The 25,767-nt window shown below is 51.7% G+C and overlaps 1 protein-coding gene across 1 annotated transcript; it reads left to right on the top strand.

Moving 5' to 3' along the window:
• Positions 1-1,244: 1,244 nt before the first annotated feature.
• PNKD (paroxysmal nonkinesigenic dyskinesia) lies at positions 1,245-21,068 on the top strand. The gene is made up of 9 exons (XM_011358602.2): positions 1,245-1,441; positions 14,681-14,796; positions 14,931-15,043; positions 15,718-15,776; positions 16,479-16,571; positions 16,944-17,107; positions 17,834-17,920; positions 18,754-18,869; positions 19,095-21,068. Exons 1-9 carry the CDS (start codon positions 1,281-1,283, stop codon positions 19,266-19,268), a joined length of 1,083 nt encoding a protein of 360 aa, XP_011356904.1. The 5' UTR covers positions 1,245-1,280; the 3' UTR covers positions 19,269-21,068.
• Positions 21,069-25,767: the final 4,699 nt, after the last annotated feature.

Raw genomic sequence — 25,767 nt, 5'->3', positions numbered from 1 at the left:
TCAGCCTTTAGATCTATCTAATCAGAGCACATCAGAGGAAGAGAGAAATGTGTGATCTAGGGGTCAGGTTATCTAGCCTCTCTCGGGCCAGAGCACAGGTCACAGGGAAGAAGACAACAGCTCCACCTCACCTGCTTCCTTCCAACCATCTCCCAGTGAGAGAGAGAGAGCTAGCTTGACTTTTTGTAGCCTTTCCTTCCCTTTTCTGTGTTGGGTCAGGGCTAGGGCTGGAGCCAGAAGGATCCCAGCCCTAGTTCTGGCTTGCTCAAATTTATGGATGTCACCACGCCTACCCTTACATCTACTTCCATCCCACTGACCTTAACAACTTCTGGAAGCCGTCGGAAGGCAGCAGTGGGGGTTAGGTGGTGGGTAGTGATGTAGAAATCCCCCTGGGCTTGAGAGTGAAAATATTTTGGTCCTAGTCCTGTCTTTGCCATCCATTGCTGCATAACCTTGGTCAAGTAACTCTCTCTGAGTCTCTGTAGCCTCTTATCCTACATGTCACCTGCTCAGGGAGGCCCTCCTCGGTCTAAATTGGTCCTCTGTCCTCCATATCATTGGCCCCTAATCACATGTAATATATGTAAATATATATACATATATGCAAAAGTATGTTTGTTTGCTTATGTGGTTTGTCTCTCTGCTAGATTCTAGGCTCAGAGAATGCAGAGACTGTGTCTTGACCTTTGCATCCTCAGAGTCTAGCACAGTGCCTGGCACATAGGAAGACAGAAAAGTAATTTAGTGAATGAATAAACGTATGAATGGCAGCTAACCCAGAAGATCTCTCAGGTTCCTTCCAGCTGAAAAAGTTTGAGTCTAAGGTTTCCCCGCCAAGGGGACCATTCCAGGGTCTCTCCCAGAGACCCCCTAGGCGGGGCAGATGAGAGGGTGTAGGGGGCAGACAAGACATAGGCCCTTCGCAGGACTTAGGCCCTTTGCAGAACTCGGACGATTGTGGACAGGGATTAGCGCAGGTCCGAGCCGCGCTCTAGCCCGGCCTCCCGGCCGGCCAGCGGAGGGCGAAGCCAAGCCTCCTCCACCGTAGCACTCTACTTGTTCGCGCAGCGGAGGGAGGCGAAGGAGAGGGCTCGAACCCGAGTCAAGGGCGGGGCGGGGCCAGAACCCCTCTCTCATATTCCCAGACCTGCCCGCGCAGGGGGCGGTGCCCCAAATCTCTCGTTTCCCCGCCTGGGGGGGCGGGTCTAGGCCGATCCGTTGCCTAGCAACGGCCTGCCCCGCCCCCCCGTGGGCCGCTGCCGGCGCCTGCCCGCAGCATGGCCTGGCTAGACTGTTCTGCGCCGTTCCTGTGGATCGCCAGCTGCGGGCTGCTGCTCTTTGTCCTCACCCTGCTCCTGAGCCCCCGCAGCTGCCGAGCGCGGCGGACCCTTCGCGGCCTGTTCATGGCGCGCAGCAAGCGGCTGCTTTTCCGAATCGGGTTAGTGCCGGACTCCCGCGGAACGCGTGGCTCGGAAAAACGAGCGCGCTAGGAAAGGGGGCTGAGAAGCCGCGGCTGGGGTAGGCTTGGCGGTTCGTACGGGGCAAGAGCTGGGGGACCCAGTCTAGAGGAGAGCGGTCGGAGAGGCGGGTTAGAGAAACCATTGATTTGGGGGAAAGAGAGGGGTTGTAAGGGGGGCGATTAAAATTGATATAGGCTGGGAGGATTGAAGGGGCAGGCCAGGGTGGTCAGAAATGGGGCGTGAGAGGACATCTGGAGAAAAGAGCCAGGTGAGGATCCGGAGACAGAGGAGTTGGAAAAAGAAGTTAGGTCGGTCAGTATCCCGGGTCGGGAAGGCCCCGGGCGGGCAGGTGCAGAAGAGGCTGAATGTCCGGAATGCCACATACCTTCTAAGTGTCATTAGAAACTGTCAATTCCTTCCACATGTCCCTGCTCCTCTCCCCCATCACCCTGCTCCCCACCATACAATGTAAGCTCTTCTGTCCCGAGTGAGGGCCCCCACCCTGCAGGGTCAGTCTGTCCCCTTCTTTCTATCCCCCTTTCCTGGCCAGCGTGGGAAGCCTCAGGCTGTGACATGTGACCCTACTCACTCTGTTTGACTTGTTGAGGTTCACTGACCTCCCAATGACTTTTTCCTGTCTGACTGTCCCCTCCTTCTCTCCAGTCCTCACTCTTCCCTTACCCCCACTTCTGCCCCTTCCTAGGCCAGGCAAGGGTGGCCAACCAGCTCTGTTCTACCCTGAGACACTGAGATGCAGGGAAAGAGCCCCAAGAAGGCTTTCCTAGGACCCCTGTCCACTTTCCATTGCCTGAGAGCAGGACCTCAAGCCCCAATTTAAGGACAGGGTGATGTTGGGGATGGGAACTGTGGGAGCCCTGGCCACAGGCCAGGTTTGGGGGAGGACCTAAGCTTGGGAATTTCCTGAGCTTCAGAGAAAACATTCTAATTCTCCCCTCTTCCCCAAACCACCCCAGATACCCCAGAAGCTTCAGCCCTAGGATTCTCTTCACACTCAGCCTAAGAAATAGAGATGTAAAGGCCTAGCGGGGGAAAACACAGGGTGGGGGAGTCTTGAGTGTGTGCCTTTGGGTCATTCACATTTCTAAGAGCCCAAATATTGGTCAGTCTCCATAATGTTCCAACCAAGTCACCATTGCACTGCAAATAGCATTAAAATAATGAGATTTATAAATATTTTAATATCTTCATATTTAGGATTTGAAAAAAACATTTCTCCCCACAAAATTTCTGGGAATTTTATAGCTCTATTTGGGGAAGGATTTTTCAATCTAGTTATGGCTTCAAAATTGGTAACATTGAAATCATATAAATGGCCTGAGGAAGTAGGAAATAAAAGTTTCCACAAGGAACTGGAATCAGAAGTCCTGAGATCAGAATTCACAAGTTCACCACCTCAGAATCCTGAGAGTTTGGGTCTTCCTGGAACATGGGATCTGGGAGTTTCCCAACCTCCAAATTTGGAAATCTCAGATAGCTTCTTTGGAATTCAGTATTCCTCTAAGCTTTCCTGTGTCTGCATTTCAAGGTTGCCTTGGAATCCACTCCCCAAATTTGCAGAGCAGAAGGGCGTGCCTGGAGTCAGAGTTCAAGAACCTGCCCCTCCAAGGTCTGGGAAACAATCAATTCAGTCCCTTGGGGGAGAGGCTGCTGGCTGCTGGGAGGGAGAAGGGGTGTTAGCAGGAAACAGGCTGGGGAAATGGGCAGGTGTTAATGCTGTGGGAGTGCCTCCAGGAAGGATGGAGAGGGAGGATAGGACTTGACTGGGAGGAGCAGAGTACATGGGCACCCTAAGCGTGTGGCTAAGAGGACCACAAATAGAAGTCTGTTGGAGTCTAGAAAGCAGACAATGAAAGTACTAAGTAACGCCTGGGAGAGGAATGATGGTTCATGTTATCATTAATAACAGTAATCACTGGCATTTGACAGTTTTATAAAGGGCTTTCCTCAAACATAACCACAGTTATCTTAGGGTGGGGAATAACTGGGCACAGTGGAGGGTAGATCTGGGCTAATCTGAGGTAGACACATGCATTTGGGACTCTGAGGGGTATGGGAGATTGTGTGTAGTAGTTAAGCGCATACCATGAGGGGTCGGATAAATCTGCTTTTGAATCCTAGCCTTGTTGCTTAGTAGCCATGTGACCTTAGACAAATAACTCAGCCACTCTGTGCCTCAGTTGTTTGCATCTGTAAAACAGGCATAGTGATAGCGCCTCCCTCCCAGGGCTCCTGTGAGGATCAAATGAAATTGTGCAATATGTGCTCAGGGCCAAGGTTCATAGTAAGTGCTCAGCAGATGATAGCAATGGCTCATTCCATAGCGGGGATGGGTGGAAGGGAAGGAACGTGATGCTGGCAGGGTCCTTCTGGAGCTTCCTTACATACTTCTACTATCTTCTAAGTCCACCTACCCATCGGGAAATCCCATATCCCTTCATTCAGTGAACCCTGGGTCAGGACTGTGGGATCACAGATGTAAGTAGAGTCTAGTGGCTATCCTCAAGGAGTAGCGGAAGGAGCATGTGAACGGAGACCCAATCTGTGGCAGAAGTCAGGGCATGACAAGGTCCCTGGGAATTACAGGGTGTGCCTGAGGAGGCTGGGATCAGGAGTGTGAGCTCTCCCAGCTGTGCCCCCCGACCCTGCAGCTTCATGCCTCAGTTTCCCTTTTGCCCCTTTGCCTTCTCAGTGGTAGCTGAGGGGGGGTTGCAGACTGGGGCCATGAGCAAGAGCCTCTGTTTTCAGAGTGGGGATGAATGGGGAATAAGGCTGTGTTTGTGCAGAGCTGAGAAAGTGGATGGTGGCCTGCCTTTGGGGCTGGACAGTCCTAGCTGACAAAAGCCTTGCTCCCCGCCCCCAACCAATAGAACCCCTTTTCTATTCCTAGGCATAGAGGATCTTTCTTGACCCTCATGACCCAAGTAAAACCAACTGTCCTCGGGACAAACCTTGCTAGCTGCTCCACTTCTACAAAAGGAAGCCCCTGCTATGGGGCCAGTGAAGCCCACTGGCTTGACTTTCAGCAGTGGCAAGAATCCTGAGCTAAGGGCTTTTGGGTGAATGACCCACCTGCTCATGGACTGAATCAACGCCGGGTAGAGGCAGTGGGCTGGGCCATCCACAACACAGCCTGCAGGAGAGGAGTGGGGTCCTTTTCATTTCTTCAGGCCTTTGGGACCTTGGAGAACTGTAGCCCCAGCATCCACAGTGGCCCCTCTGCTCTCCCCCAGCTTCCCCTCTGCTGCCAGGTTAGTCTCCAGACCATGGCTCTGAGCAGGTGGCCTCTTCCCCAAACTACATTGCCTACAAAATGGAGTCCACACCCCTCACCCACCCACACCTGCTCCAGATCTGCCCAGTTCCATCTTCTCAAGGCCCTGGGCTCTTTCCATACTTCTGCCCGAGGGCCTATCAGACCTTCCTCCCTCCCTTACATCTCTACCTGTCAAATTTTGTTGCATCCTCAAAGCTTGCCTTCAAAATATATCCAAGATCTGAACACTATTTCCACCTCCACTGCTCCCACTCTGGGTCAACCCACGGTCAGCCCAGCCTCTCACCCGGCCTCTCAAATCGACTGCTTCCTTTCGCCTTTGTACCTCTAACCAGAATGAAACTGTTAACATTTAATTCAGAAACGGGCCACTTCTCTGCTCAGATCCTAGCTCAAAGGCGCCATCTCACCTTTTCTGATCTTCCCTCTGCTCGTTATGCCTGGGTCACCCAGGAACTTTGCCGTCCCTCAGGCGCTCCCAGGCAGCCTCACCTCAGAGCCTTTCTGTTGCTGTTCTCTGTCACTAGAACCTTCTTCTCCCAACCCCTGGCCACATGGCTTGCTGCCTCACCTCCTTCAGATCTCTGCTCACATTTTACGTGATTAGAGCATCGTGCCCTGACCACCCCATGTGAAAATAGCAACTCCCATTGACTTGGCTTTTGGTTTATTGGTTTTCTCCCCCAACCAGAATATGAGTTGAATGAGGGAAGACACTTCGTTCAGTACCATAACCCAGCTTTCAGAACAGTGCCTGGCACAGAGTTGGCCATCATTAAATGTCTTTTTTATGAATGAATGAGTGAAAAGCTTGGCCCAGGGGCTGTCTCCTCTGTGAAGCCTGCCCAGCCTACTTAGTCAAAATTCATCTCTTCCTCCAGAGTGGCCCCTGCCACAGTCTCTTCTCTTGGAGTTTTCATTGCATTATCTTGTTTGTCTTTGCATTAGGTGTTCACAGGTCTGATTCCCGACTAGACTCCCACAGGTCTGGCCCAGAGAGCAGGACTGGATCAAGAGGGCCTGGGATTGGCCGTGGTGGGGGATGGGGAGGGTGGGTGTGCAAAACAAACAGACCCAAACCAAACACAAACAGATCCCAGGGGCTTTGGCTGGGCAAGTGACCTGGGATCCTGGGCAAGGAGATGGAACTAGTCTGGGCCTCCTGGCCAGGACTGAAATACCACAGACAGGCCACCAGCAATGGCTGTGCCTCTGGTCCTTCCTGAGAGCCCTCAGCAGCAGCTCCTTCTCCCTCTAGGAAAGACGGGCAAAGGTCTGGAAAGGGCCTCAAAGTCTGCGGAAGACCATAGCCAGGATGGGCATGGTGCTGGTAAACACAGGCCCCCTGATCTCTTGGCAGGCCTGTGTTTTGACCCTGTGCAGGCACTGCCCCTCTCCTGGGCTTGGGGAAGTAACCCCCACCCCAACCGCCAGGCTTGCTGGCAGCTTCAGGAAACTCACCCTCTAGGGCCTTTTTAGCTGTCTCATTATCTTCTTCAGTTTCCTCACTTTTGAGAGTGCATAAAACATTGAGCCTTTCTCTTTGTCCCTGGGGGCCTTCAGAGCAGGCCTTCCTCCATCAGGACTGTGTCCTGGTGGCCCTCCAAGTCCTGCAGCCCTCACATAGCCATTTCCAGGTTTGTTTCATAAAGAATGCCCTGTGGCTGGTCAGAGGCAAAGCCTTCATTGCATATTCTTGCTGATTCCCCACTGGGCTCCCACAGGCCTGGCCCAGGGAGTAGGAGGGCCTGGGATTGAGCGAGGAGGAGGGGAAGTGGGGTGTGGGGGAGACGGAGAAGCCAAAAGAAACAGATCAGAACAAAAACAAAACCCAGAAGCAGAGGCCTGGGGTCTGGGGAGCTTGAGAGAAACCCAAAGCACCCCCTGACCAGAGGCCTCACCAAGCTGGCTTGCCTGTTGGGTCCTGGTGGAATCTGGGGCCCACTAGGATTGGGGGTCACTTAGGGAGTACCAGAGGGAGGTAGGGGCCAAGACAGGTGACCCCGGTAATAGGGGATTTTCAAGTCATTCTGTTGGATGCAGAGCCCCTGCCCTACCCCCCCCCCCCCCCCCCCCCCGGCCCCGCAATGCTGCTCCCCTTCTGCCCCAGGGCCTAGCTGGGCCAGACACACCAATGTCCTCAAGCATCTCTCGGGGCTGCTTAGGATGGTGAAACGCCCTTTAGGAAGGAGAGGAAGAAAAGCTGCATTGTGTGTTCTCTACTTCTATGCCAGCGGGAGGAGGTCAGGGGCCAGGGCTGTGTCTCACAGTCCTCAGCTGTCCTACCAGCCTCCCATGGGGCCGGAGGGTTAGACTCAGATACCAGAGAAGTCACGCTCTGGTTCATTGAGAGAGGAGCATGATCCCTCACTGGGGTGCAGGGATGGCCCCTCAGGACAGCTGCAGGGCTCGCCCCAGCTGCTGTCCCCTCCCCCACCCCCGCCCTGCAGAGTGGTTTTTCTGTCTCCCATCTAGGTCCCAGAGGACTAATTAGGAAACTTTCTTCTCCTTTTGGTGAGACGACTGTGGGTAGTTTTGGGCCCCAGAAATGCTGAATCAGAATATAGGAAAGGGACTGAAAAAGGAAAAGGCCAGCATCTTCATGTTTTCCCGCCACCCCTAGATCGCTCTGATGCAGCTAGCCCAAGATCTAGATCCCAGCCTTCTGTCCATGCCTTGGGACCCCATGGCGGAGAGTTTGAATCCTCCATCTGGTCCTGGTGTGTCTGTGTCATCTCGTAAGTCATGTGAGCTTGTTGGGCTCTGCTTCTTGCCACTGGCAACACAAGAAAGGAAGCCATAGGACCCATTCCGTGGAACAGTGATGTCCCAGGGAGCTGGGGGGGGGGGAGGGCTAGGAGATACAAGGATAGGTCCTTCCGTCACTCCTGCACCTTCACATTTTCCCATCCAGGGTCCATTCAATATGCGATGAAGGCTTTGCCTCTGACCAGCCACAGGGCATTCTTTATGAAACAAACCCGGAAATGGCTATGTGAGGGCTGCAGGACTTGGAGGGCCACCAGGGTCCTGAATTGTCTTCTGCATCTAGCTCAGATGCTTCCCAGGGAACCATCAACTCAGTCAGATTAGGAATCACAGAGCCCAGATTTCAAAGGGATCTTTGGGATTCTCCAGTTCAGGGTGTCCTATCCTGCGGTCTTCGTGGCAAAAAGTTGCATTTATAATGAGTTGGGGTGGGGGGGCAGGGAGGATTCTTAATGTTCACCAGATTCTCAAAGGGGTGCGTGTCTCAAACAGGCCCAACTAGTGCCCCAGGAGTCCCAGAGGCCAGATCCCAGGCTGTGTGGTCACTGTAACCACCTTGACTTTTCATTTTTCTCAGCAAAGGCCCTCAAAGGTTTTGGGTGTGCCCCCAGAATAGTTCTGGTCCACTTATCTCATCCTAGCCCCTCATTTGGGGTTTGGGGAGGATTTTAGTGGTTAGGAGTACAGGGGGTTAGGCTGCCAGGGCGAACCATTGTGCCAACACCTACTGCTCTGTGATCCTGAGCAAATCCCTTCCCTCCTCTCCAGGCTCCACTGACCTTGTCTGAAATGTGAGGGAATGATAGATAGTACCTGCCTCAGGGTTGTTTGGAGGATGACAGGAGATCAATGATAGGAGGCATTTAGCTCAGGTCTGCTCACGTGGGGTCAAAGAAAGCTGTGGAAAAGGTCATTGCTATTAAAGATGAGCCGGTGGGCTCTGGAGAGATGCCCTACCCTGGGTGGGCAAAGCCTCCGTGAACCTGTCTATAGACCCCCTGTCTAGTGCTCCCTCAGCTCCTCCCTGATCCAGACCCCAGGGCCGGGGAAGTTGAGATTTTGTGCCCCAGTGACACAGCCCCTACACATGCCCTTGGGTCTAGTGACCTGCTTAGCCGAGCACTCTGCTTGGCCAGGTGTGTAGGTGCAGCAAGGAGAGGGGAGGGACTTGGAAGCAGGTGGATGAGGAGGGGAGGGGAGAGCAGGAGCAGAGGTAGCTATAACTGTGGCTCAGGACACCCCCACCAGGCTTCACAGGGTCCACAGCCCGGCATGGGGCCAGTTGCATGAGGTGCCAAGTAGAAAATCCCCTTTCTGTGCCTGGTGGCTTTAACGCCTGCATGCCTGGCCCTCCTTGGCCTTTCCCAGTCACCAAACATTCGTGAGTGCCAGTTCTGTGCTGTGCTAATGCTGGAGGTATCCAAGAGGATACAGAGGAGCCACGGAGAGCAGTCTGGGTCTCCAGCCTAGTCTGCCTGCCCTCTGCCCTCTGATTAGGGAGCTGGTAGAAGTCCGACAAGGCCCTGCCTCTGAGGGGCTCACTCCTCTTGGAGGGATGGGGGGGGGGCGGCTGAGTGCTCCACATGGAGCAGAGGAAGGAGGCTTCCTGCTGGGGTAATGGGGAGATGAAGGGTTTGAGCTGAGCCCTGAAGGAGGCTTTGGACTGCAATAAGTGGAGAAGGCCTGGAGGATATTCCAGGCCAGAAACCTGCAGGAGGATGGTAGTTCTGAAATTTTAATAAGTTATTTCAAGCATGCAAAAGAAGGTAGATAACAATCTCTTCCCATCCAGCTCAAGAAAATATTACAGACTCTGCAGGGCTGTGCCCACCTCCTCTGCTCTTGCGGGGTGCGCTGTCCCTGGGCTGCTGGTTTGATTCTTTACTGTACACCTCAGTATCCCAAAGTAGGTGATAGTTTGCAGGCTTTGGCATTTTTCATAAATATTGTCAAATTGTTTTCTCTGCAGTATGCTCAATGTTATGTTTAAGCGTCGTGCATGCTGAGATCTGGTGCCCGAGTTAGCGGTCCCCAACCGTTTTGGCACCAGGGACTGGTCTGCCTATGAGAATCTAATGCCCGATAATCTGAGGCGGGGCTGAGGCGGCGATGCTAGCGCTGGGGAGCAGCTGCGAATGCAGATGACATTTTGCTCTCTCACCCGCTGCTCACCTCCTGCTGTGCAGCCAGGTTCCTAACAGGCCACCGGCCCATACTGGTCCGTGGATTGGAGACCCTTGCTCTAGGTTATTTGTTCTCCTGGTTGTGTAGTTTTCCGTGGTCTGACTATATCACCGCTTATTTATCCATTGTGCAGCTGGTGGACATTTGCGGGCGTTTGCTTGTTCCCCCTCAGGAACACAGGGTCCTCACTGGGCCATGCGGAGGGGAGGAGGCAGAGACTTGCCTCAGTCCCAGTTTGGAGGGCCTGCCCAGGAGTCAGACACTCTCTTCTCTGTAAGCTGTGCGAGCCACCGAAGGCTTTTGAGCAGTAGCGGGACCCAGTCAACATCAGTGCTTTAGGAACTTAAATTTTTGCCAGTGGCTTGCAGTTTGGGTTGAAGGCCAAGAGCTGAGTAAAGGAGGCTTTCGTAAGGGTCTGGTTAAGAGCTTCTAGGGCCCGTTCCCTGGTGAGCCCATGTGGTAGGGACTTGAGAGGGATTCTGGTCATGTATGCCAGGGAGAGAGTTAAATCAGCACTAAAGCTGTGTAACAGGCCTTTTTCCAGGAAGAGAGGCAGTAGGAGGAAGAGTTGACAAAGGTGGTTTTGGACTTTGGTGATTGTGACACTGCCAATGTGCGAGCAGATAGAGGAGCCAGAGCTCAGAGACTTGAGTCATGCGGAAGTCATTGTCAGGGAAGGACTGGGCCTGGGAGCCTCAAGAAAGTGTCCCAGTGTCATTAGGTCCTCAGGCCCCTCCCTCCTCCATGCCTCAGTCCTGCGTTCCCCTGCAGTGCACTGTGATCCAGACTTCAGGCACACAAGGGCCACCCCATCCTCCCCACAGCCAGCAGGGCACAGATCTCAGGTCTGGTGTCCATCCCCACCTTTCTCCATCTCCAGTAGCCCCTCTATGCCAGGCCTTTGTCCTCTCGCCCACTTAGTGACTCGGTTTCCCCTGCCACCTTCCACTCTACCCCCCTTTCACTATACCCCCTACACAGCAGCCAAGTGAGCTCTTAGAAAGGGAAGTCAGAGCAGGTGCTTCCCCGCTTTAAAAGCCACCAGCAATTTTCTACCCTCTCCCGTGACCTGGCCCCTGCCCACTTTGCTGACCTCTTCCCTGGTGCTCTCTGCCCGTCCTGCCCTACCAAGGCCTCCTGGCAACTCCTAGAACACGCCCGCTTCTGCCTGTTCCAGGCCTTGGTGCTATACCCCCAGTCTGCGCTGCTGGCTTCCTCTTGGAGCATCCCCAGCTCAAAGGTTGTCCTCAGAGAAGAGGCCTTCCTTGACCACTCTGTCCACAGTAAGACCTCTTCCCTTCCAACGACTCTCCTCCATCGCCAGCTAGAGTTAACTGCTGGTTTGTCTACTGCTCTGTTTTCCCGTTTGGTCTGTTTGCCACTCCACGCGCTATGCTGGCAGGAGCCCAGCTGCCTTGTTCTCTGCTCTCTGCACCCTGACTAGCACATGCAGTAAATATTTGCTGAATACAGCAAATGAAAGAGAAGGGCCTCCTTTACTGCAGCTTCACAGTGTACAGCCCCTGCTGTTGTGGATCTTGACCTTCATTGGTGGACAAAGGATATGTAATGAACATCCCAAAAAGGAAGACAGGGAGCATTTAGCCATGTGCTAACAGCTGTGAGGGGGCACCTAAGCGAATGTGGGAAGGAAACAATAGTTGCTCAACATTTCCCACTGCCAGGTCTTTGACTAAGTGTTACCATTTGTTATCTTGTTTTATTTCACTTAATCTTCACACAGTCTTTCCTGCCGGGGTATGTTTTGGTATTGCCGTTTTATAAATGAGGAACCTGACTTGTGAGACCAATGACTTGCCCACGCTTCCAGGGCTAGGTGAGCCGAAGCCGCGACGAGAACCCAGAGCTTTCTCTTACCAGAGACTCTGGACTTCCCATAAGCCTGTGAAGGAAGAAATGAAGTCAAGAGCAGGACTCCAAGCATGGATACGAAGCGGTTGTCAGGGCACAGAGGAAAGGGCGACTTAAAAGATATTTTATTCTTTTTTAACTTTTCCTTTTGAAACAGTTTCAGACTTGCAAAAATAGTACATGGAATTCCCATATGCCCCTTACCCAGTGCTCCCAAATGATAATAGCTTTCACGACCACGGAAAATGTTAATAGCTTTCATGACCACGGTACCGTTATCAAAACCAAGAAGTTAACATCCATATGAATTAGTAACTACTCTCCAGACCTTATTGAAGTTTCACCAGTTGTCCCACTAACGTTCTTTTTCTTGTCTAGAATCCAACCCAGAATATTAGGTTGTTCCAACCAACCCCCTCTGGGAGGGCATCTTAGTTGTGCCAACTCTCCGTTATCAGTTATCATGACAGCACAGCGCAAGAGTTAGCAGCTGCCGCCAGCTGCCCCCCTCCCTCCCGCCAGGGTTCTGCACTTCCCTTCTGCCCGGTCCCTGGTGAGCTTTCCTCAGATTCGCACACGTTCTGCTCCCTTGCTTCTTGCAAAGTCGCCTCCAGAGAGAGGCCTTCCTTGACTCCAGTATCTAAAATAGCAGTTGCTGTCATCACCTTCTGTCCTTTTGCCCTGTTTTATTTCGTCATCTTTACTTGCCAATATGTTTATTGTCCTATCTGTCCCACTAGAATATAACCTGAGTGAGGGCACCGACTCTGCCTTTCTCAACTGTGTGCCCAGAGCAGGCTAATAGCAAGGCCCCACTAAATATCATTGAATGAGTGAAAGTTTGAAGTGGCTGAAACTGACTTAAAAATACAAGAGAACGAGGGCTTATGAAAAACAAGTATAGGCCTGTTAAGCCACGCTTCTCTTGCTCAGGCTCGCTTCCACGTGCGGAAGTGGACTTTCCCTTCTAATGAAAACTTTTCTACTGTAAAACAAACAAACAAAAACAAAAAACGAGCATAAAGACACAAATGATGGCAAAACCTCCCCTTACTGTGTTGAAATTCCCAGTCAATACAAGTGCGTGGACACACAACGGAGGGGTCGCAATGATTAAACTTCAGCAAAATCCTTCCTACCAAACTGTCGTGGAAACCTGCTTGGTTTTGATCCAGTTGTTTTCAAAGGGGCTTGAAGAGTGGTCCACCATGAACCCCAACCCCCTCCCCACCGTAGATACAGTAAATTCAGGTAGAGGTTTATGGTCCATCAACTTTTCCATCTCCAATTGAATCAGGCAGAATCCCACCCGCTTTCTGACTGACCTGTTGTGTAGCCCTAAGCATTGACTGCCCCACACCCACCCCTGCTTCAGTTTTCCTTCTGAGAGGCCGGGGCCTGAGAGAGCTCCTTTCCATGTTGGCAGGGTTAGCTATATACTTTGTAAAGCCCAATGTAAAATGAAATTTTGAGCCTCTTGTTCAAAAAGCAGAAAAAAAGTGAAAAAGTGCCATGGAAGGTACTGAAATATAAAGCTTTTCTTCCACAGTCTCTCTTTCGACTCGCCATGAATTTTTTAATTTGCTATTTAATGATATTCTAAGTCAAGAAAAATTAAAAGTCTAAATCATTAGCATAAGTTTTACCATTCATTTTTATATTATGCAATACCAGTTTTCAAAATGCAAGTGTAAGAACATTTAACTCATGTGAATCACTGAAACTACTTAATTCACATTTCTTAACTTTATAGGGAGATTTATTTTGTTCTTACCAGAACACTGGAAACGCTGCACAAAACTAACTCAACTGTTTTTTATTTTACTTCTTGACACACCCATATTCGACCTGCTCTCTCTGCTTTCACACTCTACCTGCAGCTTGCTGTCGAGGAAGAACTAAAAGGAGGAGGACAGACCAGTCACCCCCTTTCCTTTTCCTTCTGTAGCATCGTCTGCGGCATAGACGGTTTGATCACACAGGGAAGTAACACGAGTAAGAAAGGATATGGTAGGGTTTCCTAGAAACCCACTGCTTTCTTTCTGTCTTTGAAGCAAATTCAGGCCAGTCAGTGCTCCCCTGACTCAGTCGTAGATGTACGCTCACCTTGTATTACTTTGAGTCTTGTCGAGTTCCCACACATAGTAGGTCCACCAGAATTCTGTGCTCATGGGGCATTGCCAACACGATATGTGTATGGGACAGCGAGGAACAGAGCATACACATATTGTGTGTATGTTGTTCCATCAGACTTTACTTACAAGATACAAGGTCAAAGGTAAAATCATTAAGAATTTCAAGATGGCAACAGCAGAGCATTAAACCAAGCAGGGGGCCCTGTGTGACCACACAGGTCGCACACCTGTGAAGCTGGCCCTGAGTGCTGGCATTCTGTATTCAGAGGACTCTGTTACTCACACGTCATCTCCTTTCTTTTTGCTGCCTTTTCACTGTGTAGCCTGGGATGACCTGGAATGGCCTGGAATGGTGGCCAGAGGAGGGAGGGAGTGTGGTCAGCCTATCCAGCTTCACCTCTCCCTCCACCAAACAGCCAAACAGAACTTTCTAGTTTCCCCAAACAAATTATAATAGCAGCCCTATTGTCTGCTATTATAATTTCCCCTACCCCAGTGATTCTCAAAGTTGTGGCTCCTGGACTGGCATCATCAACATCACCTGGAGCTTTTTAGAAATGCAAATTCCCAGGCCCCACCCCAGACCTGCTAATTCTGGTGAGGCAGAGAAATCTGGTTCAACATCCTTGAGCATCACTATGATGTCACTGCTCTTCCTGAAATATATTTCTTGCCTAATTCAGCCTCCTAACTCCTCCATCCCTTTCACCAAATAAACCCCTCACCCTCCAGAAGTCTCCCTTTGAATTCTTCACTTCTCCCCTGATGGGCTGTGAACTGGGGGTGTGTCTGTCTTGTTCTCCGTCTTGTCCTGAGTACTGAGCAGGGCAAACAGCAGGCGTCCAGTAAGTGATGGTGGAGTGCCACGGACTGAGGGACGGCCACGGGAGCGGAGACATGGGGCCTGGGCATCACGGAGGGTCCGGGGTGTGGGGGCTGAGCACGGACATCCTGCCCCGCAGGTACAGCCTGTACACCCGCACCTGGCTTGGATACCTCTTCTACCGCCAGCAGCTGCGCAGGGCTCGGAATCGCTACCCCAAAGGCCACTCCAGAACCCAGCCCCGCCTCTTCAACGGTGAGCTCTGACTGCCCTGGGCCCACATCGCCCCAGTCATGTGCACCCCTCCTTCTTGCCTAACCCCTGTCACATACCCCCAACTGCGGGGCTCCCTGCGTGCCACCCCACCCACAGCGCATCTCTGTCCCCAGGAGTGAAGGTGCTTCCCATCCCCGTCCTCTCGGACAACTACAGCTACCTCATCATCGACACCCAGGCCCGGCTGGCTGTGGCTGTGGACCCTTCAGACCCTCAGGCTGTGCAGGTGAGGGGCAGGGGTACCTGGGGTCACCTTGGAGACTGACAGCTGCCTCTCACTAGAGACGGGGGCTGACCCTGGTCCCTCTGCGAATGGGATGCGCCCCCTCCAATGCACTCACACACAGACCCCAACGGGTACATCCACGTAGAGACTCCCACAACCACAGCCAGGGGGAGGGTTGGTGTCCAGGCCGTGGCTGGAGGAAGGGAGGAAGGCAGCAGTGGGACCATCAGAGCCAGAGAGACAGCGATGCTGACCCAGGCCCCTGGCTCTGATAGGTTTGCTCTTTCTCTCACTCTCTGTGGCCCCCTTTCTCTCTTCTCTCTTCTCTCCTCACCCGTGTCAGTATCCGGGTCTCTCCATCTTCCCTTTCATTTCTTATTTCTGTGTGTGCATGTGTCTGTGTGTCTGCCCCCTCCACGAGTTTCCCTCTCCCCTCCCCTCCCCCCTCCCCGCTTCTCCCATGTGCCCATGCTGGGTCTCAGCTCCCCTCCCTTTCCCCAGCCCTCTGCTCCCACACCCTTCTCATTCTCTCGCTCCATCCCCTCCCTCTCCATCGCCCCTCCCTCCTCTCCCTTCCTCTCCTCTCTACCCAGCACCCATGCCCCTGTTTCTCTCTGCCTCATGTCCTGTGCTGCACCCTGTTCCTCAGTCTCGGTACCTCCTCTCTCCTCCAGGCTTCCATTGAAAAGGAGGGCGTTACCTTGGTTGCCATTCTCTGCACCCACAAGCACTGGTAAGGGGCTGGGGTAGAGGGTCTGGGTGCAGACAGTCTTCCCTGGCTGACCCTTGCCCCGGCTGGGGTGGCCAGGCCTGGGCCCTGTAAAACAGGCTGGGCTGGGGGTCAGGGAGTCAGGATGGAGGTCACCTACCTTCTTCATGAAGCACTGGGGCACCAGCAGAGAGGGAAGGAGAGGGTCAAGTCTCCCACCGCTCCACTTACCAGGCTCCTGGAGCCCCAGAGGAGGGCAGGGCAGGAGAGGCATTTATTTTTCACTCTGTGTGCATATATTAGATGCCTCCTGTGCACTGGACATGGACAAACCTTGTGATCTCTCCTCTCAAGGAGATCATAGTCCAACACAGGCCCTGTATGGAAGTGCACAGTAGTAAATGATGATAACTATAGCAGTGGCACAGGGTACAGGGCGTGGGGGGGTGGGGTGGGTACCAGGCGGGGCATAACCAGATTCACTTGGAGGAATTAGAGGCTGACGACCCTGGGGCTGAGAAAGTTAAGTTGGCATTGGCCGGGTAATCGGGGGTAGGTGTTGGCAAGTTGTAGGGATGACGTTCTGGGCAGGAGAGTAGCTTAAACAAAGGCCTGGCTCAGTGCAGAAGCCGAGGCTCCCAGGGCTCAAAGGCCTGGAGGTGCCATGGGGAAGAGGGAGGCGAGGAGGCCCAAAGCCCCTGCCTGTCTCTGCTGTCCTACCTACAGGGACCACAGTGGAGGGAACCGTGACCTCAGCCGGCGGCACCAGGAATGTAGGGTGTACGGGAGCCCTGAGGATGGCATCCCCTACCTCACCCAGTGAGTGCCTGGCCCAGGGGTGGGATGGCTCTTCTGCGGGCCCTTTTCTTCACCCGCATCCTTCAGCTGAGTATTTCGCGGGTATCTGCAGTTGAATCTTTGCTGATGCCTTTCCCGGAACTTAGAGAGCAGATCACAGCCCGTTTGAAGACCGTTACTGCCAGTCCCCCCACTGATCCAGCCATGGTCCCCGAAACAGGAAGAGGGGAGATTTTGGCTCCGAAGCCCTGGGCACTGAAGGTGCCTTCTCTCTCTGGTGTGGAGAGCTTAACTCCTGTGAATCACCCAGCCTCTTGGGCCTATACTGGGATAGGGCCAGCATGGCTGCCATAAGTTCTAGTACCTTCTCTCCCCTATTGTCTTGCTCCTCAGTCCCCTGTGTCATCAAGATGTGGTTAGCGTGGGACGGCTTCAGATCCGGGCTCTGGCCACCCCTGGCCACACGCAAGGCCATCTGGTCTACCTGCTGGATGGGGAGCCCTACAAGGGTCCCTCCTGCCTTTTCTCAGGAGACCTGCTCTTCCTCTCTGGCTGTGGTGAGTTCCCCAAAGAGAAGAGAGCGGAATAGAAGTGAGGGAGAGAGGCCAGGGCAGGGGCCCAAGGACGGTCACACAGCATTAAAGCATTGGTTTCGGCACAGATGTTGCTTCGGCAGTTACTCCGATTTGGAGTTACAGTTACCTATGTTACCCCTTTTTTTTTTTTAAGTATCACCACTTCCCACAGGGGATGGACAGAATGAGACAATGCCTGTAACTGAATACAGACCTCACAGGGCATTTGATTCCACTGGGTAGAGCCTGGTTCTCTGATATATTTACTGGCGGACTGCGTCACAAAACCTTGAGAACCCCTGAATAAGAGGATGATACTGTGGTTGGGGGGGATCACAAGTCCCAGGCTGTGTGGAGTCCCAAAAGGCAGCACAGGCAAAGAAGGAAGTGTTCTGGGGAAAAGAGCAACCCAAGATGACTGCTTGGGGTCCTAGAACTCAGCCTGAAGACTTGGCACCCCCTCTTGGCACTCCACGTGTCAATATGTGTGATGGAGGCCTTCGGATGGGCTTGGCTGGGGGTGAATATTTGGGCCCTGCTCCCAGTGGGAAGGAGGGAGTAAGATGCCTAGGAGGGGTGCGTGCCCAGGCATGGTTGAGGGCTGGTGGCCAGCCCACGCTGTGCCAGCTGGTCCCCACCCTGCTTCGCGTACCTTATCGCATGCTGTGTTATCTTTGTACCTTGTAACACGCTCTCTGACCACACCAGGACGGACCTTTGAGGGCACTGCAGAGACCATGCTGAGCTCGCTGGACACTGTGCTGGGGCTGGGGGACGACACTCTGCTGTGGCCTGGTGAGGTGCCCCTCCCACTTCTCCTGGCCCCGCACCCTCTTAGCGTCCCTGCTGACTCAGTTCCTGGTCCAGAGGTGACACAACGCCACCTCAGGTGGCTCCCAGGAGCCCACCCTAGCAGTAGCGGCAGAGCTCCCTTCTTTTTGGAGTGCTGGCTCTGTAAAGCCTCTGCTTCGCCAGAGCCCAGGACAGAGAACAGCCTGTGCTCATCAGGTAGAAGTCAGTAAGTCCAGTCTGCATGTGTCCGTTGAATGCATCCATATCCACATGTTGCATGTCCATACAGACAGACAGACTATATACTGCATGTCCATAGTTTGCAAAATACATTCACTAATATCCCGGTTAATCTTCAGAACATAATTTCATCCATCCATTCATTCATACTTTATCGAACAGCTTTGTTCAAGCTGTTCCCCTGCCTGGTACATACCTAACATGTACCAGGCTCTGTTCCAGGAACCAGAGACACATCCTTGTTCAAGTGGCATTGTTTTCTTCACTTGCCAAAGAAAACTGTGGCCCAGAGAGGTGCCATGACTTGACTGAGGTCACACAGCTGGGCAGAGGCGGAGTCGGGCTAGAATGCAGGTCTCCTGGTTCCAGGCCTGGTGCTATCCGCTTGAACGGCTTCTGCCTCTTTGCTCATGGCCGACTTGTGCCCACATTCAGGGAAGCAGCTCCATGTGGCTCGAGTGGTCCTGGAAGCACTGCCCCTCCTCCCCAGTTGTCGGTACACATAGGCCTAGGGCAGGGAGGACTTTTTCTGACCGCACACCAATCTCTCTCTCTGCCTTGCAATCTCTCTCACTCGGCCCCATGGCGGTCCCTAGGTCACGAGTATGCAGAGGAGAACCTGGGCTTTGCAGGCGTGGTGGAGCCCGAGAACCTTGCCCGGGAGAGGAAGATGCAGTGGGTGCAGAGGCAGCGGATGGAGCGCAAGAGCACGGTGCGGGGCGGGGGGTCCAGGAGGGGCTGTGAGGGGGCCGCCCAGCAGGAAGGCTTCCTGCTGAGTTGGGCCTGCCCCCGGGGTGGGAGTGGGGTCTCCCAGAGCTCTGACATGTTTGCTTCACACTCTGGGGCCCCGAGCTGGGGCCCAGGCCAGGGAGGCTTCCCTCGTTGGGTCCTTTTTCCAGATTCTCCCTACCAAACCCAGATGCCTCTCTTCCCACAGTGCCCATCCACCCTGGGAGAGGAGCGCTCCTACAACCCGTTCCTGAGGACCCACTGCTTGGTGCTGCAGGAGGCTCTGGGGCCAGGCCTGGGCCCCTCTGAGGATGATGGCTACTCCCGGGCCCAGCTCCTAGAGAAGCTCCGCCGGCTGAAGGACCTGCACAAGAGCAAGTGATGTCCCCCAGCCCACCCTGGCCCACCCCCGTGGTGGGAAGGCCACCCATCACCCGCACATGCCATCCCTGCCTTTGCTACCACCACCAACTCCATCGGCGCCCACGGTGGGCATCATTTCCCAGCACCGGTCAGGGCACGAGGAGGAACCAGGCGATGAGACCTTGAGGCCGAGAGGAAGGGGGCTGCTCCAGGGCCTGGAGACTCCGTGGCGAGGCTGAGATTTCAAGGGCAACAGGGAAGGAGGGGCCTTGGGACATCTCCAGACCTGACCGGGAGGGATCCGCTCCTCCTGTCCCCTGTTCCTGCAGCGACAGGAAGGACATGGAGGCCGTTGTTAGCCTCTCCCTCAGGAGGCCTCACTCTCACGGGGGCCCCTGACCCTGGGGCAGCAGGAGCCATGAACAGGTTGAGTCCGTCTTCCCTCTTCTCCCATTCAGGGTTGGGGAAGAAACTGCATCCCCCAGAGTGGCCTGAGGGCAGTGCCTTGGCAAGGTGGTCACTCAGAGGGGCACCTGGACTCCTTTTCCGAGACACTGCCCGCTTCTTCCCTAAGTCTCCCTGCCCTGCCCCACCCCCACAAAGGCATTTTTCAAACAGAGCCATTTCCGAGAAAGGTGAAAGGGCTGAACGTCTGGCTGTCTGGCCAATCTCTGCCTCAGCGACCCCTCTACAGCCTGGCATAGGGAGGGTCTTGGTTGCCAAGGAAACCCTGACCTCAGGCTGACTGACGACACTGGAGGCTGTTGGGACTGCAGCCCAACAGTCCTGTAGGGGCAGAGTTCCTGCCCCTGCCCTGGGCCAACAGGGTCCCTCCCTCCCAGGGGAGAGAGAGCCATCCTCCTCCAAGGCCACTGCGGTTTTCTCGTCCTGGCCCTTATTCTTAGGAACTTCTGCCTTCCTCTAACTCCTGCTTTATCTTCAGCCCCTTTCCTCTTTCGGTAATTAACCACATTCATCTGGCCTCTTGCAGTTAGCCAAACACATTTCCGTAATTTGTCATGTGATCCTCGGCCCCATCCCAGCTATGGGGAGGGGGTCTGTGCAGCAGAGTTCAGATATCAGGAATCTGGGATCAGAGAGCTCTCAAATGAGTGGCAGCTTCCAGGACCCCAGGCCTGGGTCCTTCCCCTCTGCTCAGCCCTCCCTCAGCTCAGCTTCTCCTCTGGTCTCAGGCCCAGGTCCTGTAGGGGCCACAGTGCGGAATCCTATGGTCCTCGAGCAGGCGTACCTTGGATTAGCCAGGAGCCTTCTGTTCCTTTGAAGAGAAGCCTTCTCTCAGGCTCTGCTCACCCCTGGCAAGCCTCTGAGATGCCCCCTGCCCTCAGTTTCCCCACATCATCCGGCCTCTGCCTCCCTCTCCAGCCACAGCCTCTGGTACCAACTCTAGCAATACTCCCAGAATAGTTAGAGTTCCCCGCCCCCCAAGACATGCAGTTTCCTGCCTCTGTGCCTTCGCTCATGCTGTTTCTTCGGACTGGAATGCCTTTCCCCTGCTCCTCCTGCCTTGTCTGCCTGGCAAACACCTGTTCATCTCTCACAATCCTTCTCAAAGGCCCCCTCCTCCAGGAAGACAACCCCCATGCCCTTCCCCTCCCAGGCTACCTCTGCTCTTTGTAAATGCTTCTCTTGTGGCACTTATCACACTGTATTTGACTTGTTTACATGTTTGTCTCCCCTTCCAGACTGTGAACCCTTCAGGGCATGGACTGTATCTTATGCATCTTTGAATTTCTGCGCCTAGCACGGTGCCTGGCACACAGTAGGCGCTCAATAAATGTTGAATGAATGAATGATTTAACCGAGGCTCTGTCACTCAATGGGCTTACCTTTATTGCTGGTTCCATTTTTCTGTCTGGATTACAGGTCAGCCAGCTTGAATTTGCTGCACTTAAAGAGCTTAGGCCAGAAACAACTCTATAAATATATTTTCCCATGGCTCGTGTGCATTTTTTCAGGACTTACAATTTGCTAACCTCAGTGTTTTCCCAAGCTCGAGATGCACAAGTGTATGCTGGCCACAGGGGAGATGGTTTTACGTGGTCTCAGCACAGCAGTGATAGCACCTCAAGGGCAAAGCCTTGGTGCTAGCCTCTCTCCATCGCAGCTATAACAAAGAGCCAGACTCCATTATCTGGAGATTAACTTTAATAACATAGTTTCGTTTTCCTTGTATTTGTCTTTGGGGTCAATATTTTGGACAAATGATACCATTTTTCAATTTGTGATAGTAATTAAAGCTATTCATTTACATAGGAAAATAAGAAGTAAAGGCAACCCTGGGCCATGGCAGAATTCTTCTTGGTGGCACCGGTATGGCTGAAGGCTGAAGCGCTGGCTTAGCGCCCTGTTTCCTTGGGGCCAGCCCAAGGCGTAGTCTTCCCGCCCTTGGCCATACCTCTGCCTCCTATCTTAGATGCTCCTCACCCCGAGTCGGGGAACTTGGCATTGGCCCTGGTCTTGGATGAGGGCTGCACCTGGGGTGGGGGTGGCGAAAGGGGCCATGGTGCTCACCTTCCTGAGGAAGTGTGGCTTACTGTGCTCTGTGATTGTCTCTGGGTCACTGCTGTCATGAATGGGTGAGCCCCAGGGCCAGGTCGCCCTGGGAATGCCCAGCTTTAAGGGGCACTAGGTGTTCGTTCTCTAAAGCTGGTGATGCATTTTCCCAGGGCCTTGGGTGACCCTCCCACTGGGGCATCTGTCCTAAATGATGGCATGTGCTTCTCCCAGAGCTGACACTGACCAGCAACATCCAGGCCTCCTGCCCCTTGCTTTCAGGACAGCAGGTGTCACTGACCTTAGAGATCTGGGTTCCAGACCCAGTTCTGTTTCTCAAGATTCAAGTGATATTGAGCAAGTCACTTCCCTGACCTCAGTTTTTTCATCTTCCAGTGGAGACGACAACCTTGAATAAGTCAGAACCCTTTCAAGTGCAAGTGGCAATTAGTTAACAGAGAGGAGTTTAAACCAAAAGAGAAGTTTATCAGCTCATGAAATTGAGAAGTGTGGGATTATGTCATGGGGACTTTAGGCATGGAGATGAACAGGATCTTCATCATTCAGCTCTGCTTGCTTCCGTATCGGTGCCAACCTCTGTCAGGCTTTCCCCTGCAGTGGAGAAAGTCTCTAGAAGTTCTAAGCTACTAGTTCATCAAACCTAGCAGAACTTCCCATAGTCACGGAGTGTCGTTGGTCCAGCTCAGGTCACGTTCCCAGCCCCAAACCAATTGTGGAGTTTAGGTAAATGGACCTCTCTGGCCAGATTAGGTCACATGACCACACCTGGAAGGTCAGTGTCAGAGACAACTGAAACACAGTGCGCTGACAGTAGGGAAAGGTCCTCCAAGGAAAATCATAAACCTTCACTACCAAGTCCACTTACTGGAGGCTATTATAGGAGTCGGAAGAGAAAAGGTACATGAAGTCACTTCGGAAAACGCTCCATCAGATCTCTGGTGCTATAATTAATTATAGAGAAGAAATGGAGGTAGACATATGGCCTCCAAGGTGTTTGAATAATACGTAGTTTTAAAAATAACCAGCAAGCAGTTCACTTTTTCAATTGTTTCCCTCAAACACACGCTGTCTCTCTGGAGGTACGAAAGGAGAGAGAGAGAGTTGGGGGCTAAGTGGGCAGCTCTGCGCATTCCAGGGAAGAACAGAGAACAGGAAGCGCGAAGAGGCCTGTGCGTGCAGCTGTGTGTTGGAGGGTGGTCTTAGTCCTCCAAGGCCTCAGCCACAAATGGAGCCTTTGAAAGCAAGTGGGAACCTAACCCTTGTGGTCAGTAAACTCTAGGCTCTGGCAAATTCTGGACAGGGTGGTAGAAAGAAAAAGGACTTGGAGTCGGACTGGTTTGCCTCCGATTGGCCGTGGGTTACACCAGGCAGGTGGCTCATTCTGGAGCGGCTGGAGGAAGTGAATGAGATGTACAGTTGCCTTAATGAAGAGCAGCCTCTCCCTTCCTCTTACTGTCATTAATGAACTTAGGGCTAGCTAGTCTGTCAGGTAGAACAAAGTGGTTAAGAATATGAATTCTGGAGCCAGCGCATCTGAATTGGAGTCCATGCATTCCATTTATTAACTGAGTGAACTTGGGCACGTTGCTTAACCTTTCTGTGCCTCCATTTCTCATCTGTCCAATAGGGGTGATGCCAGCACCACCTTAGAAGCTGACTGTGAGAATGAAATAAGTTAATACCTGCAGAGCTCAGCACATTGTGAGCCCTCTCTGTGTGGTAGTCATTCAGTAGATGCCCACACCAGCTGCTGGGAGGGCACAGGCTATCCATATCACAGGCTCAGAGAGGCCAATCTGTCCAACACAGCCGAGTAGCTAGTATGTCAATCTACTCCAGAGCGTCCTTTTACTGGCTATCAGGCCCTAAGTGGGGCACAGTAACAAATGTCCTTGACAGATCTCTTCCAGAGGGTTAAAAAGTATGCAGCAAACTGATATTAATCCTTCTGTGAGTCACTTTGCCAAACTGCTTTCTCCTCTAGTAGCTGGCAGGACACAGCCAGAACCAAGGGGGAGGAAATAGGTAGGGATGGGGGGGAGGTGAGAGAGTTGAGAACATGGGCTCCCAGGAGGTGGCAGCCCATGAGAACAGGCAAGTAGGAGTCCTATGCAGCTAGAGGGGCCCGAGCAAGGAGAGGTGAGGAAGGACGGGGGGGAGCTCTGAAGGGAGGAGGACAGGTGACCACAGGTGGGGATTTACATGATCACCCCTTAAAGAGCATCTAGACCACAATTTGCTTTTTGTATTTTTAACTTTGTTCTAATAATTTAAAAGATTTTGTTAAACTTTATGTAATTCACATATGAAAGCAATAGGGTTTGCTCGTTTTAGATTTTATTTAAATCTTCTGGTTTTTTATTAACAACTTCATTGAGATATAATTTACATAACACACAATTCACCCTTGTAAAGTGTACACTTCAGTGGTTTTTAGTATATGCTCAGTTTCGCAACTATCACTGCCATCCATTTTTAGAACATTTTTATCATCCAGGAAAGAAGCCCTGTGCCCGTTCGATGTCACTCCTGTCTCCACGCCCCCACCCCACCCCCACGCTAGGCAACCACTGATCTACTTTCTGTCTCTAGATTTGCCTATTCTGGACATGTTATATTAATAGAATCATGCAATATGTGGTCTTTTGTGACTGGTTTCTTTTGTTCAACATGTTTTCAAAGTTTGTCCACGTGGTAGCATGTGTCTGTGCTTTATTCCTTCTATGGCTAAATAATATTCCATTGTGTTTACACATCACATTTTGTTTATCCATCTGTTAGCTGATGGACCGTTGGGCTATCTTCACTTTTTTGGCCATTATGAATAATGATGCTATCAACATCTGTGTTTTGTATAGACAGATGTTTTCAATTCTCTTGGGTATACAGCTACGAGTGAATTGCTAAGTCATATAGTAACTCCACATTTAACTTTTTGAGGAACTAACAAACTGCTTTCCAAAGCAGCTGTGAACTTTGCTAATGCCACTGACGGCTCACGTGCAGAAAAAGGCTTGTTCAGAATTCACTTTGGCTTTTAAAAATTAGCAAATTCCTTAAATGTTTTCATTTTTTAAATATAAGCATTTCAAAACCTTTTAGGTTCAGCTTTCCAGTCATATCATTCTAATCATAGATCTAGTAATATTAAGAACTTCTAAGGGGGCTTTGATTACTAATTGGTCCTCTTTTTAGAATTAAAACTGCTTTAGGCAGTATATATGGCACTTATTCATTCTATATGTTTTATATTACTATATTTTCTTTTTTAAAGCAATTGTTATGTGTCAGTTATAGCTCCATAAAGCTGGAAAAAGTAAAATAAAAAGAATTCTATCCTCTTTTAAAAATCGTTTTTATTATGGTGACATTGGTTAATGAAATCCAGTAGTTTCAGGTGTACAATTCAACAATAAGGAATATATATATTGTGTTGCGTGTTCACCGCCCATAGTTTGATTTTCTTCTGTCATTACCACATATTTGACCCTTTTTACCCCATCTACCCCCCTCCCCTCTTAAAATTTTTTTTAAACAATTGACTGACAAACCAGCCTCCCAAGTTACTTTTATTGCAATTTAATAAGGAAACATATAAACATAGTAAATTTGAAGTTTTTAAAAGTGTTTTTACAATTCCAGTAAGAATTTACATTCCAAGAACAGTTTAAATCAATTATTCAACTGCCTAATTTAAATTAGAATCTCCAGGCTTACCTCTTAAGCACCTTCCCATACCACATTATTTTAACCCTTTCCAGAACTTGAAATATAAAATATGCACAACGTAATACAAAAAAAAAAAATTAGCTCTTCTTAAACATTTCCACATATAATTCTAAATCTTCCTAAAATTGATACATAATTATCCAGTAAGAAGCTCTCTGAAGATTACCCTCCCAAGTGATACGGAGGTCGAGGGAGGGAGGACACGAGGTGACTGAGGTTTCATGTGAAGATTTTTCTTTAATTTGTTTATTTTT

Source organism: Pteropus vampyrus, unplaced genomic scaffold (genome assembly GCF_000151845.1).
Source record: "Pteropus vampyrus isolate Shadow unplaced genomic scaffold, Pvam_2.0 Scaffold42, whole genome shotgun sequence".
In the NCBI taxonomy this organism is placed as follows: Eukaryota; Metazoa; Chordata; class Mammalia; order Chiroptera; family Pteropodidae; genus Pteropus; species Pteropus vampyrus.
This window is presented reverse-complemented; position numbering and strand designations above follow the sequence as displayed.

Excerpts from the sequence above, each read along its gene's own strand:
- PNKD (XM_011358602.2), top strand. The coding sequence starts at position 1,281 with ATGGCCTGGCTAGACTGTTCTGCGCCGTTCCTGTGGATCGCCAGCTGC. Across the intron at positions 15,044-15,717 it reads CAGACCCTCAGGCTGTGCAG|GCTTCCATTGAAAAGGAGGG; the intron begins GTGAGGGGCAGG and ends TCTCTCCTCCAG. Across the intron at positions 18,870-19,094 it reads GGATGGAGCGCAAGAGCACG|TGCCCATCCACCCTGGGAGA; the intron begins GTGCGGGGCGGG and ends CTCTTCCCACAG.